This window comes from Petromyzon marinus, chromosome 2 (genome assembly GCF_048934315.1).
Source record: "Petromyzon marinus isolate PM22_M1 ecotype Great Lakes invasive population chromosome 2, UKy_Petmar_22M1.pri1.0, whole genome shotgun sequence".
NCBI lineage: Eukaryota > Metazoa > Chordata > Hyperoartia > Petromyzontiformes > Petromyzontidae > Petromyzon > Petromyzon marinus.
The window spans coordinates 22,110,068-22,124,913 of NC_133668.1; the positions used below are offsets into that span (position 1 = coordinate 22,110,068).

The window sequence follows — 14,846 nt, forward strand, 5'->3', positions numbered from 1 at the left end:
AATTTCACAAAAACACTAAAATATTTGCAAGCACTTTACATGCAATCAAGCTGCAAACAACAGATGTTTTCTCCACTTCAAGGCAATGTCGTGTGACAACATCAATGATGGAGAGGAAAATGCTGGACATGGTGGCCAAGTGCAACGCACTCCGAAGCAATCAATCTCAATGTGGCATGGAAGATTGTCCTGAATTAATAATTGTAATGAATTTTCATTGAAAATTTGCACAGTTGTGCTAATGATTCCGTTAATTGCAAATGTTAAAACACTGCAGCACAACAGCATTGTAGAACACTCCCCCCCCCCTTTATATATTAGGTACTACAGCATCTTTGTTAGTCCACTGCTGGATGAAGACTTTTGCCATGCCATGTCAGTGATGGGGTCATTTAATCACCACGTTGGTCAGTGTGGTTTGAAGGGGGTGTGGCCAGGACCGGTTCAGATATTATTCGCCCACTGATGCTATAGCCGTGAGAAGGCATAAAACTTACGGTCGCCAGGTTCGTAGAGTAATACACGGCCGCACCACCAATCCACGAACAAAGGGGGTCACTGCACCGCGCGCTTTCAGATGCGCTTCTGCGGCCGTCTGGAACGCTCTTCCTTCCGATATTAGAAAGCCACTGGAGCTATGCACTTTTAAATCTAGATTAAAATTAATTTCTTTAGCATGGTTGGCTACGTACAGTGCGCAATAAGTTCAACATACATACATACAATGCAAGAGACGTATTAGCCAATCAGATGGTAGGATTTAGAATAGTCACATGATCTCATTCATTTTATTGAGTCACAATAACATATTGGTCTCTTCTCGTGATTGGTCACAGCCGGCTGTGTTCTCATACCTTTTTTTACGCTGTTAATTTCTTGGATTTTAAGATGTTTGTGTGGGTCATAATATTAAGCGTTTTAGAGATGCGAATTGCACGAATGATGCTTTATGAAATCAAATTATTATATTAAGTGGTACTCTTTGCTTCTTTCGGCAAACTCACGTATTTTATTTCTACCTACGTGACTTTACCGAAAGAACCAAAGAGCATGGATTCCTGCAGTCATGAAAGCTTCAAATCAAGTTATTACATCAAGTGGTCTTCCATCATTGTACACCTGATCCTGCATTGACAACGAATACACTTCTGATCAGGTAAAAATGAATTATACACCATCACACACACCAATTATGAATCCACGTTATTCTATATGTAACGTAGATGCACTGAGTGCAGTTTTTGTGTTCGCTGCAAACAAGCAGCACAAATTACAATTACAGTACCGTACTGTGGTGCCGAGCACTGTAGAATAGTGCAGTCTCTTGTCAGTTCACGCCAAATCAAAGTACTACTGTAAGGGCCAAGGTTTGCCACTGGGTCGAAGTGTAATAACATACGCGGGCTGGTCCACCTTCCCCGGCACCTCCGGTTAGCGCGGCTGGCCACACACAGTGCGGGGAGAAGTTCAACATACATCCGTATGTACCTCGTGCTGCGTGAGCTGCTTGCCATCCTTACGGCGCGAGTCAAAGCGGCCGTAGATGGCGCTGAACTTGCGGATCTCGTCCTCGCGCCTCTCGTCGCCATCGTCCATCTCAAAGATGTGCCCCATGTGGGCGGCCATCTTCTTGTTGGCGCGCAGCACCTCCTGCACCTCGGCTCGTTCCAGCGGCCGGTGAGCGGGCCCCAGCGCCTGGGCGGAACACTCCGTGATGATGCGCCGCGTCTCGGGATCCAGCTCGCCGCCTGGGCCATCCCCGTCGCCCGAGGAACCGGCCGACAACGCGCCGTCGTCCGTGGCGCCCGCGGCGTTGCCCCCGCCAACACCGCATACGCCCGTGTCGGCGACGTCCCCCGGCCAAGCTGCTCTCGTGGAGCCATGTGTCAGTCCATTCTCTCTGCCAAAACTATTACCACCTCCGTTGCTACCACTGCCACAACCGGTATTGGCAATGGTGCTAGTAATGATCCCGAGACTGCTGCTGCTGCTGCTGCCGCTGTTGCTGTTGACCCTGCAAGCATTGCTTGCGACAGACGCCGGCGTGTTTCGCACGGTGCACGACACAGAGCCGGAGACGGAAGGTAGGCACTGTTTGGCATTGCTCGATGCCACGCCCATCGCTGTGACGCCAGGATTTGGCGCCAGGTGTTGCTTGCCGGTGGTGGTGGTGGTGCTGGAAACGCTTTTGTGATTTTCCACAACAACGCGCGTGCTCGCTCCTGCGCTGGCGGAGCCAGTCGTGGCCTGCTTCGGGCCAAGATTCAGGCCTTCGGTGGCAGTGGCAGTTGTGATGTTGGAGATCTTGGAGATGGGGATGCTGGCACAAGCAAACGCCGGCAGAACCTGACTGAATACAGAAGGGTTGTTAACCCACTCCTGCAGGGCCTTCTGCAGACGGCGCACATGAAGGGGTTTGCTGGCCATGCCGACCAGTGCCATGATCTCCAGAAACTCTTCCTGCACATCCAAACACACCCGCACACACCATGAAGAGTCTCATCACAATGTTGAGACAGTCTTAATACAACACTACTTGAGCCTACTGCTAAATACTCAATTACTGGTGACTATTTCCAATAATGGTTCAAAGCGATCAAATGAGTTAAGCACCTCCCAGTGCTTGTGTGAAAATGGACACTCCCTGACTTTTTAGTTTCTATTAAAAGCGCTTGGGAGCTTGAGAAATGCAGTCATTCATTCATTCGTGATTTGAAGCTTTCGTGACTGCAGAAATCCATACTCTTTGGTTCTTTCGGTGAAGTCACGTAGGTAGAAATAAACTAAAATAAATCACGACGTTTCGATCGCAACACAAGCAATCGTCATCAGGTGGAACAACCACAGCGAGAAAATGCTGAAGTAGGCGAGAGAGCTGCCTTGGCAAGAGGTTATATAGGTAAGAAAGGGGGGAGGCAAGGGGGGAGGGGGAGAGGGGGGGTAGGGGAAGTGGGGGGCTGAGTGAGCGCTGGGGAAGAGGATGTGAGGCTGGGGGGGGGGGAGTGGGCACGGCTAGAAGTGGGAAGCTGAGTGTGGGACACGGGGGGAAAAATTCTACTAGTAAACTGGCAGGTACGATGGAAACAACCACAACCAGTTAAGGCATGACCTGGTTAATAACATCCTTCCAAAAGATTGTTCCTGGATGTTTTGTTTGAGATGAGGCCCGACAGCTCGTTGGGACACTCTGTCTATAGGAAAGCCACCCACACAGATTCCTATCCAAAACCTGATTCCCACCACCATCCGGCCCAGGAGCATTCCCTCATCAAAACACTGCACCATAGGGCCCAATGCATCTCCGACCAACACCACCTAGCCAGCGAACTGGAACACGTACACCAAGCCCTCAAGATGAATGGGTACTCGCACCACATTATTCGCAAAGCTGTTTCTCCAACTATGGAGACACAATCTCCTGAGAAGCCAATCAAAACCATCATGTTACCATACAGTGAGGAAAAAAGTATTTGATCCCCTGCTGATTTTGTACATTTGCCCACTGACAAAGAAATTATCAGTCTATAATTTTAATGGTAGGTTTAATTGAACAGTGAGAGACAGAATAACAACAAAAAAATCCAGAAAAACGCATGTCAAAAATGTTATAAATTGATTTGCATTTTAATGAGGGAAATAAGTATTTGACCCCCTCTCAATCAGAAAAATGTCTGGCTCCCAGGTGTCTTTTATACAGGTAACGAGCTGAGATTAGGAGCACACTCATAAAGGGAGTGCTCCTAATCTCAGCTTGTTACCTGTATCAAAGACACCTGTCCACAGAAGGAATCAATCAGATTCCAAACTCTCCACCATGGCCAAGACCAAAGAGCACTCCAAGGATGTCAGGGACAAGATTGTAGACCTACACAAGGCTGGAATGGGCTACAAGACCATTGCCAAGCAGCTTGTTGAGAAGGTGACAATAGTTGGTGCGATTATTCGCAAATGGAAAAAACACAAAAGAACTGTCAATCTCCCTCGGCCTGGGGCTCCATTCAAGATCTCACCTCGTGGAGTTGCAATGATCATGAGAACGGTGAGGAATCAGCCCAGAGCTACACGGGAGGATCTTGTCAATGATCTCAAGGCAGCTGGGACCATAGTCACCAAGAAAACAATTGGTAACACACTACGCCGTGAAGGACTGATATCCTGCAGCGCCCGCAAGGTTCCCCTGCTCAAGAAAGCACATATACATGCCCGTCTGAAGTTTGCCAATGAACATCTGATTGTTTCAGAGGACAACTGGGTGAAAGTGTTGTGGTCAGATGAAACCAAAATGGAGCTCTTTGGCATCAACTCAACTCGCCATGTTTGGAAGAGGAGACAATGCTGCCTATGACCCCAAGAACACCATCCCCACCGTCAAACATGGAGGTGGAAACATTATGCTTTGGGGGTGTTTTTCTGCTAAGGGGACAAGACAACTTCACCGCATCAAAGGGCCATGTACCGTCAAATCTTGGGTGAGAACCTCCTTCCCCCAGCCAGGGCATTGAAAATGGGTTGTGGATGGGTATTCCAGCATGACAATGACCCAAAACACACGGCCAAGGCAACAAAGGAGTGGCTCAAGAAGAAGCACATTAAGGTCTTGGAGTGGCCTAGCCAGTCTCCAGACCTTAATCCCATAGAAAATCCGTGGAGGGAGCTGAAGGTTCGAGTTGCCAAACGTCAGCCTCGAAACCTTAATGACTTGGAGAAGATCTGCAAAGAGGAGTGGGACAAAATCCCTCCTGAGATGTGTGCAAACCTGGTGGCCAACTACAAGAAACGTCTGACCTCTGTGATTGCCAACAAGGGTTTTGCCACCAAGTACTAAGTCATGTTTTGCAGAGGGGTCAAATACTGATTTCCCTCATTAAAATGCAAATCAATTTATAAAAATTTTGACATGCGTTTTTCTGGATTTTTGTTGTTGTTATTCTGTCTCTCACTGTTCAAATAAACCTACCATTAAAATTATAGACTGATCATTTCTTTGTCAGTGGGCAAACGTACAAAATCAGCAGGGGATCAAATATCTTTTTCCCTCACTGTACATAGCAGGTGTTACCAAAAATATTTCCAAAATCTTAAACAAACACAAGATTCAGGTCCAATTCAGTACAGTACACAAAATCCGTGATCTAATCCCATCTGTGAAGGAGGTCATTCCTGACATGCAATACCCTGGAGTCTACAAACTCAGTTGTACCTGCGGTAGCAGTTACATTGGGGAAACGAAACGACATGTCTCGGACCGTCTTCGCGAGCACAAGGCAGATCTGAAACACGGCAGAACCAATACCTCCACCGTGGCTGACCATTGTTATAACGCTGTGGGCTCGCATGATATTGTTTTTTTCCGAGACCAAGGTACTCTGTAAACCTTCGGGCAAATATCAAAGGTTTGTTCATGAAGCCATCCAGATATATAAACAGACATAACTTCAACCGAGAAGATGGATAGAAATTGAACAATCATTGGAAGGATGTTATTAACCAGGTAATGCCTTAACTGGTTGTGGTTGTTTCCATCGTACCTGCCGGTTTACTAGTAGATTTTTCCCCCCCGTGTCCCACACTCAGCTTCCCACTTCTAGCCCCGCCTACTTCCCCCCCCCAGCCTCACTTCTTCTCCCCCTAGTGCTCACGCAGCCCCCCACCCCTCCTCTGCTCCACCCCCCCCTCTCTCTCCCCCCTTGCTCCTCCCTCTTTTCTTACCTATATAACCTCTTGCCACGGCAGCTCTCTCGCCTATTTCAGCATTTTTTCTTGCTGTGGTTGTTCCACCTGATAAAGATCGCTTGTGTTGCGATCGAAACGTCGTGATTCGTTTTATTTTATTTCTACCTACGTGACTTTACCGAAAGAACTGAAGAATATTCATTCATTATTACATTTCTGAAATCTAGCATTTTGGAAGTGGCATTAGTATATCACAAACAATAGATATCCAACCTGCAGGGTCACAAGGTGACTAGTCGATGGAAGAACAGTAAGTAAGTTACCAAGCTACGTGACAATGATTAAGCATTATCACATGTGTTCGCTCATTTTTTTGGGCACTCTCACTTTCTCAAAAAGGAATTGGACAAATGTTCTACAAAAACACCCCAGAAAAAAAGCCTCGCTTTAGCTCAACTTTCCGGTGCAAATTTACGACTACAATTAGCTTGGGGGGGGCAGTTGTTGGGTGCCTAAAACAAAGACGCGGAGCCCCCTCGCCACTTTGGGACTACAGCAGGAACTGGTGAGCGTGGTGTAGCGTGGGTGGAGCACCTGCTCGGCGTCGCACAGCTGGTGAACGTCATCCCCGCCCTGCTCCACAAAGGTCTGGTAGTAGGAGAGGAGGTTGGCGCGTTGCAGCACGCGGAAAAGCTGCAGTTCGCCCAGCGTGCGGGGCTGCGGAGCCAGCTCCTCCATGACAGCGTCTGGCCCCTCTCCTATTTACAGGCAGCACCGTCTGCCTCCATGGCACAATGACACACGTTATGCGAGCACCGATTACGATCTGTAAGCACCACGTGACGATCAATTAATCGCTTAAAATGTACGCTAATGCCCGTGATGCGTGCATCAAATTGAACAGTGCACGTCAAAATAGATTGTTTACGATGTGCAGTGGCACAGCGCCGGCTGCTGGCGAAAAAGGGTAACTGCGGTGTACGGCAGTACCCACGTCAGCAGGCCACGATAGACACGAGAGGGGGACATCTCGGGGGGTAAAGGTCACAGAGGGGGGGGCCCAACGGGAAGCCTCGGGAACCCGCTAGAAGGTTCCAGAGAGGGGGCGTGGCCGGGGCGGAGCGAGGCCACGCTGAGAGTAAAAGAGGGGCCCCTGTGAGGGACCTCGTGGCTGTTGCTGGAAGTGGCATCCCCGTCGTGCTGTTCCAGATCGTCGTTACCATCTCGTCGTCGCTGTTGTCTTCGCTCGACGTTGTGCTGCTAGATAGTTGTTGGCCGTCTCTGCTCAGCGCCGTCAGTGTTAGACGGCTAGTGTTGTGCGCAGGCTAGCAACAGTACAAGTGCGTACCCACGTAGGGTGTGTATTATCCTGACGGCGCTCGTGAAATAAAAGAAGTGCCTCCAAGTCTCACTGTCTCCGGAGTTAGTCACTACAAATGCATGGGAATTAAACAAAAAGTGATATTCAAATGTCATATTCACGTAATATAGTGAACAAAACTGCATCCATAAAATATAAAGGAAAAAAAAACAATGAACAAGATACGAGGCAAAAAATGTTACACATCTTTAATCACAACATTATCATGAATTTATACAATTGAATTAATAACTGCAGTGAATTTCTACATGCCTACTGGTTTGGTTTGCATATGGGGCAGTGCTATGGCCAGTACCACAGAGTCGCCATGGTCCCCAGAGCACACTGCACCAGGTACTGATTTAAGGTGAGGTAAGATTCTGAAGTTCATAGCCAGAATATCAACTTAGGCTACTGGGATAAGAGGCACGTTGTAAGAAACCACTATGCTTCTAGATTTGAAGTTTTCGTGACTGCAATGACCCATAATCTTTGGTTCTTTCGGTAAAGTCACGTAGGTAAAAATAGAATAAAGTTAATCAAATAACGACGTTTCGGAGGCAACACAAACTTCCGTCATCAGGTGTAACTAGCACAGCAAGATTACTGATGTATCAGGTGTAACTAGCACAGCAAAATTACTGATGGATCAGGTGTAACTGGCACAGCAAAATTACTGATGTATCAGGTGTAACTAGCACAGCAAAATTACTGATGTATCAGGTATAACAATCACAGCAAAATCACTGATGTATCAGGTGTAACTAGGAAAGCAAAATTACTGATGTATCAGTAGTAACTAGCACAGCAAAATTACTGATGTATCAGTAGTAACTAGCACAGCAAAATTACTGATGTATCAGTAGTAACTAGCACAGCAAATTTGCTGATGTATCAGGAGTCACTAGCACAGTAAAATTACCGATGTATCAGTAGTAACTAGCACAGCAAAATGACTGATGTATCAGTAGTAACTAGCACAGCAAAATTACTGATGTATCAGCTGTAACTAGCACAGCAAAATTACTGATGTATCAGGTGTAACTAGCACAGCAAAATTACTGATGTATCAGTAGTAACTAGCACAGCAAAATTACTGATGTATCAGTAGTAACTAGCACAGCAAAATTACTGATGTATCAGCTGTAACTAGCACAGCAAAATGACTGATGTATCAGGAGTAACTAGCACAGCAAGATTAATGATGTATCAGGTGTACCTAGCACAGCAAAATTACTGATGTATCAGTAGTAACTAGCACAGCAAAATTACTGATGTATCAGTAGTAACTAGCACAGCAAAATTACTGATGTATCAGGTGTAACTAGCACAGCAAAATTACTGATGTATCAGGAGTAACTAGCACAGCAAAATTACTGATGTATCAGGTATAACAATCACATCAGTAATTTTGTGCTAGTTACACCTGGTGACGGAAGCTTGTGTTGCCTCCAAAACGTCGTGATTTGATTAACTTTATTTTATTTTTACCTACGTGACTTTACCAAAAGAACCAAAGAGCATGAACCACTATACTGTACCACCATTCCCTCACACAGACTCAAACTTGAATGTGTCAACCTTTGAAAAAGTGCAGGTGACATGATGCAAAGAGAACGTCTACTGAAATATTTAACAATCCAAGCTAATAATCACCCCTTGATTGAATTTCCTCGAAGAGGATCAATTAAGCCTCTGTTTGGAACTGAAATGCCTCATGCCTAGAATGTCAATAGGCCAATATAATATCATTGGCATAGCAACGACAACAATTATGATCTCTTGTTCTGGTACATTAACTTTGGGTAGAGTAGTGGCACAGTGATTAGAGCAATGCTCTATGAACCTTGATGATCTGAACTGTATTGCGGCTCATGACTAACAATGGCAAAGCGATTTAAAGCTTTCGCGACTTTCTACGTGACTTTACCGAAAGAACCGAGAATATAATGGCAAAGCGATATCGGAACTTGATCTCCCCCTCGCCTACCGACAGACCAGCGTGGTGAAGTGTGGTCACAAACCCCCATGACGAGCACGGAGTATAAACGCCTTCATCCAGCGGCGGATTGACAAAAGGGCTGAGAATAATTCTTCATTCATGTCACATTTGTGTCAATTCGAGAAATAATTACGTAAGGATCTCTGTTACCAATGCAGGATAGGCAGTGCCTGGCATCGTGAATTAGCCGATTGCCACTGCTGTATTGAGCGAAATATTTGTGGAGACGTGACCATCCGTCCGGATACGTGCGTCCGTCACCCCTTATCCGCCAACCAAACTTTTGTCTAATGTATATCAACCAAACTTTTGTCTAATGTACAGTATATCAACCAAACTTTTGTCTAATGTAAATCAACCAAACTTTTGTCTAATGTATATCAACCAAACTTTTCTCTAATGTATATCAAACCAAACTTTTGTCTAATGTATATCACCCAAACTTTTGTCTAATGTATATCAACCAAACTTTTGTCTAATGTATATCAAACCAAACGTTTGTCTAATGTATATCAACCAAACTTTTGTCTAATGTATATCAACCAAACTTTTGTCTAATGTATATCAACCAAACTTTTGTCTAATTTATATCAACCAAACTTTTGTCTAATGTATATCAACCAAACTTTTGTCTAATGTAAATCAACCAAACTTTTGTCTAATGTATAATCAACCAAACTTTTGTCTAATGTATATCAACCAAACTTTTGTCTAATGTATATCAACCAAACTTTTGTCTAATGTATATCAACCAAACTTTTGTCTAATGTATATCAACCAAACTTTTGTCTAATGTATATCAACCAAACTTTTGTCTAATGTATATCAACCAAACTTTTGTCTAATGTATATCATCCAAACTTTTGTCTAATGTAAATCAACCAAACTTTTGTCTAATGTATATCAACCAAACTTTTGTCTAATGTATATCAACCAAACTTTTGTCTAATGTATATCAACCAAACTTTTGTCTAATGTATATCAACCAAACTGTTGTCTAATGTATATCAACCAAACTTTTGTCTAATGTATATCAACCAAACTTTTGTCTAATGTATATCAAACCAAACTTTTGTCTAATGTATATCAAACCAAACTTTTGTCTAATGTATATCAACCAAACTTTTGTCTAATGTATATCAACCAAACTTTTGTCTAATGTATATCAACCAAACTTTTGTCTAATGTATATCAACCAAACTTTTGTCTAATGTATATCAACCAAACTTTTGTCTAATGTATATCAACCAAACTTTTGTCTAATGTATATCAACCAAACGTTTGTCTAATGTATATCAACCAAACTTTTGTCTAATGTATATCAACCAAACTTTTGTATAATGTATATCAACCAAACTTTTGTCTAATGTATATCATCCAAACTTTTGTCTAATGTATATCAAACCAAACTTTTGTCTAATGTATATCAACCAAACGTTTGTCTAATATATATCAACCAAACTTTTGTCTAATGTATATCAACCAAACGTTTGTCTAATGTATATCAACCAAACTTTTGTCTAATGTATATCAACCAAACTTTTGTCCGATGTATGTCAACCAAACTTTTGTCCGATGTATATGATCTGGTGTGACAGCATATATATTGCACAATCCACGGCTGGGTGGAGGGTAAAGTCAAAATTAAACAATCACACTTTTGAGCGCCAGGCAGGCAGGAATCCAGGCAGGAAGGCAGCCAGCAATTGTTGTCCCCTGATATGATTACAGTATACATGAGCTTAGGCTTTTTGGTGGGGTTTTTTGCATTAGGAAAAAAGACATATCCCCCTCCCCCTCCACGTGTAGCCTGTAACAGACTGTCGGGGCAAGTGCTGTTAGCGAGCACCTATGAAGACGGGCACTGTGGCACACGAGGGGGGTGGGTGGCCAACACCCACGCCCGGCCGCCTTTGTCTCCCCAAAGTGGCGATGTTTTACACACACACACCACACACACACATCCCGGTTCAGATAAATCGTCACCGGTGTTGGCCGTGAGCAGGACTCGGAACTCAGGTGGCCAGGTTCGTAGAGCGGAGCGCTAACTGCTAACCGCTACACTACTGCTCCCCACATTGTGATATGCCAGACGCCTGAGCACAGGGACACACACACGCATGCGTTAAGTGTCATTTGGATTCTATGCAGCACTTTTTGGCTTCGTGTTAGTTGGATTTGGAAAATTGATTGGATAACCCCCCCCTCCCCTTTAAAATGCATTCCACCTAATAATTCCTAAAATGCCCTCTTTTTCATTTTAACAAAATAAGGCGAATGGATGTGGCGTGCCACAAGAATTCCCTGAAGAGCAATCCGGGCAACGAGATCCTCTCCTCGGCTTTGGCGGACATTCCGGGTTTTGGCGAGACCCACGATCCAACTTTTCCACGAAAACAGTACTTGACTTTAACCCAACCCCCGGGAAGGTGATGATGGGATGAGTCCCCAACCCCCCCCCCCCCCCCCAATTCGCGACTTTTCAGATTTTAGTTGCATTCCACTCCACAAACAACAGAAGCACGGCACGCGTGCACCGCATTCACGCACGAAAGTCGGGTTTCATCGGGGCAGTGTTCTTAGCACCTGTACGTTCATTGACGATTAACAGCACCGCGGTTCTCGTGTATTCACCCTGCACGCATTCACCCAACCTCCGCGAATGTCGCCGTCAATTCTCTAGCCCCCAACATTGCAGCAAAATCACCGCATGACAACACGAATCCGTGCCACGTGGGGAGAGGGAATGGTGTAATTTGATTACCTAGCTCGCATAAGCAGCCGCCCCGCCCGATTGGTCCGCGCTCACGGGACGCGAGCCGCGAGGACCAATCGCTGGCGTCGTCTCGTAAGCGCCGCCTTGTCCGCGCTAGGAAATGCAATCGCGGGGGAGGGGGAACCCCCGCCCACACCCCACCCCTCCCACCCCCCACCCTACCCACCCAAACCCCCCACCCTACCCACCCACAGCACCCACCCTACCCACATCCTCCACCCTACCCACCCACACCCCCCACCCTACGCACCCACACCCCCACCCTATCCACCCACACCCCCCACCCCCCACCCTACCCACCCACAGCCCCCACCCTACCCACCCACACCCCCCACCCTACCCACCCACAGCCCCCACCCTACCCACCCACACCCCCCACCCTACCCACATCCTCCACCCTACCCACCCACACCCCCCACCCTACTCACCCACCACCCCCACCCTATCCACCCACACCCCCCACCCTACCCACCCACACCCCCCACCCTACTCACCCACCACCCCCACCCTATCCACCCACACCCCCCACCCTACCCACCCACACCCCCCACCCTACTCACCCACCACCCCCACCCTATCCACCCACACCCCCACCCTACCCACCTGCACTCAACCACCCACACGCTCCCCACCACCCACTTCCCCGAGCCTACCCACACCCCCCACCCTACGCACACCCCCCATCCTACCCACCCACACCCCCACCCTACCCACATCCCCCACACCACCCACACCCCCCACACCACCATCCACCACCCCCACCTTACCCACCCACACCCCCACCCTACCCACCCACACCCCCACCCTACTCACCCACACCCCCCACCCTATCCATCCACCACCCCCCACCCTACCCATCCACATCCCCCACCCTACCCACACTACCCACCCACACCCCCACCCTACTCATCCACACCCCCCACACCACCACCCACGCCCACCCCCCACCCCACCCACCCACGCGTGTAAAAACAACAAAAAAGACCCCGCAGCACCCCCACCTCCTCCACCGCTTCTCTCTCTATTTTTTTTTGTTACTTTCGGACATTTATTTTTAACACTTCGCGTTGCTCGTTCAGCCGCGTGCTGCCCACGTTAACGTGTTGGCTCGTCGACGGTGAGAACATTATCTCCGCCGCGGAGATTCGGGAGGGCAACGGGGTGGTGGTGGGGTGGTGGAGTGGTGGTGGGTGGTGGTAAGGCAGTAGGCAGGGCCACGTCAACCAGGGTGGTGGTGGGTGGTGGTGGAGTGGTGGTGGGTGGTGGTAAGGCAGTAGGCAGGGCCACGTCAACCAGGGTGGTGGTGGTGGAGTGGTGGTGGGTGGTGGAGTGGTGGTGGAGTGGTGGGTGGTGGTGGATGGTGGTGGTGGAGTGGTGGGTGGTGGTGGGTGGTAAGGCAGCAGGCAGGGCCACGTCAACCAGGGTGGTGGTGGTGGGTGGTGGAGGGTGGTGGTGGGTGGTGGTGGAGTGGTGGGTGGTGGTGGTAAGGCAGCAGGCAGGGCCACGTCAACCAGGGTGGTGGTGGTGGAGTGGTGGTGGTGGTGGAGTGGTGGGTGGTGGTGGGTGGTGGTGGTAAGGCAGCAGGCAGGGCCACGTCAACCAGGGTGGTGGTGGTGGAGTGGTGGTGGTGGTGGAGTGGTGGATGGTGGTGGTGGGTGGTGGTGGTAAGGCAGCAGACAGGGCCACGTCAACCAGGGTGGTGGTGGAGTGGTGGTGGTGGAGTGGTGGTGGTGGTGGAGTGGTGGTGGAGTGGTGGTGGAGGTACACCATGCTTCTGCCCGTCACCCTGACGCCAAATTCACGAGAACTCGCCCGACGTTTTGCGCGGCTCGTCCGATGATCAATTGTACTTTAAAAGAGCCCTCTTAAATAAATTAATAATAAAACAAACCCCTGTGCCTGGCGGATGTGTAGTATGTCAGAAATTCACCTGGCGAGCTGTGGATGACGAGGACCTCTGTTGACAGGCGCCGTTGATGGGAGACGCCGCGGCCCACTGACTTATCCCAAGTTCCTCTCGTGTTCCGTTCCACCAGGAGTTGCTCTTGTGGCTCCGTCTGGGATAGAGAAAGAGAGCGCGAATAGGCGAGAGCTTGTGGCGCTTTAGCTCGGCTGCCCACCGTGACGCCGTGCTCCCAACCCGCGCACGTTTGACGATAACGCAACGCTCACTCAAAACTCAACCAACTCAGGCGCGCGGCTTACAGAGCCTCCCCGCACGCTGCTCACCCCAGCCCCAGTTGCTCTGTGCACTGTATTGGCCAAGCACACACCACGCCACTCCTCTCTCCACCCACACACTGCACACACACACACACACTTACCACCACCCCCCACACAAAACCACAGCGCGCGGCGCGCACAGTCACCTCTCAACTCTCCCAGGGTACACACACACACATGCACGCACACGCGCACGCACGCAGCTCCACCCATACACCCACACAGCACACACACACAGACAGAGCACGTGCATTCACACACCCACCCACCCACACACTGTCACCCTCCCCACCCAGTGCACACACACACACACACAATGCCACCCCCTCTACAGCTATAGCCCCACACACAATCCGATCCCTCCCCACAAAGATCCCACCCCGTATAGCCTGAACAGACTATTGGGGCAAGTGATGTTAGCGAGCACCTATTAAGGCCGCAAACGGCACACGAGGGGTAGTGGATAACCAACACCACGCCCGACCGCCTTTGTCTCCCTAGCGGCGATGTTTACACATCGCACCAGCTACTCATTTTAGGCCGAGTCAACCTAGGGTAGGTCCAAGACCGGTTCAGATAATCGTCACCGGTGTTGGCCGTGAGCGGGAATCGAACCCGGGTGGCCAACCGCGACATTACCCCCGACACCCACATACAGTCGTCATGCATTCAACCTCACCCCCTTATACCGTACGCTCACCCCACATCATGTATACACGCATAAAGTGCGTCCCCTTTCCACCCCACAGCGCATACAATTTCACCTCTTCACCCACATCACACTGAGTCATACACACATGTGCTAACACCTC

At 48.4% G+C, this 14,846-nt stretch overlaps 1 protein-coding gene across 8 annotated transcripts in view; it reads right to left on the bottom strand.

Annotated features, from left to right (window-relative positions):
• LOC116944997 (NGFI-A-binding protein 2-like) overlaps nt 1-14,236 on the bottom strand; it is a 32,624-nt gene extending 18,388 nt beyond the window's left edge. For 2 of the 8 annotated variants that reach the window (XM_032959073.2, XM_032959020.2), the window contains exons 1-3: nt 13,742-14,089; nt 6,268-6,455; nt 1,489-2,460 (exon numbers count right to left, since the gene is read on the bottom strand). In XM_032959073.2, coding sequence (XP_032814964.2) covers nt 1,489-2,460; nt 6,268-6,411 — 1,116 coding nt within the window. In that variant the 5' untranslated portion in view covers nt 6,412-6,455; nt 13,742-14,089. The other 6 variants (XM_032959065.2, XM_032959057.2, XM_076071505.1 and 3 more) reach the window with 6 other exon arrangements.
• Between the last annotated feature and the right edge of the window lie 610 nt (nt 14,237-14,846).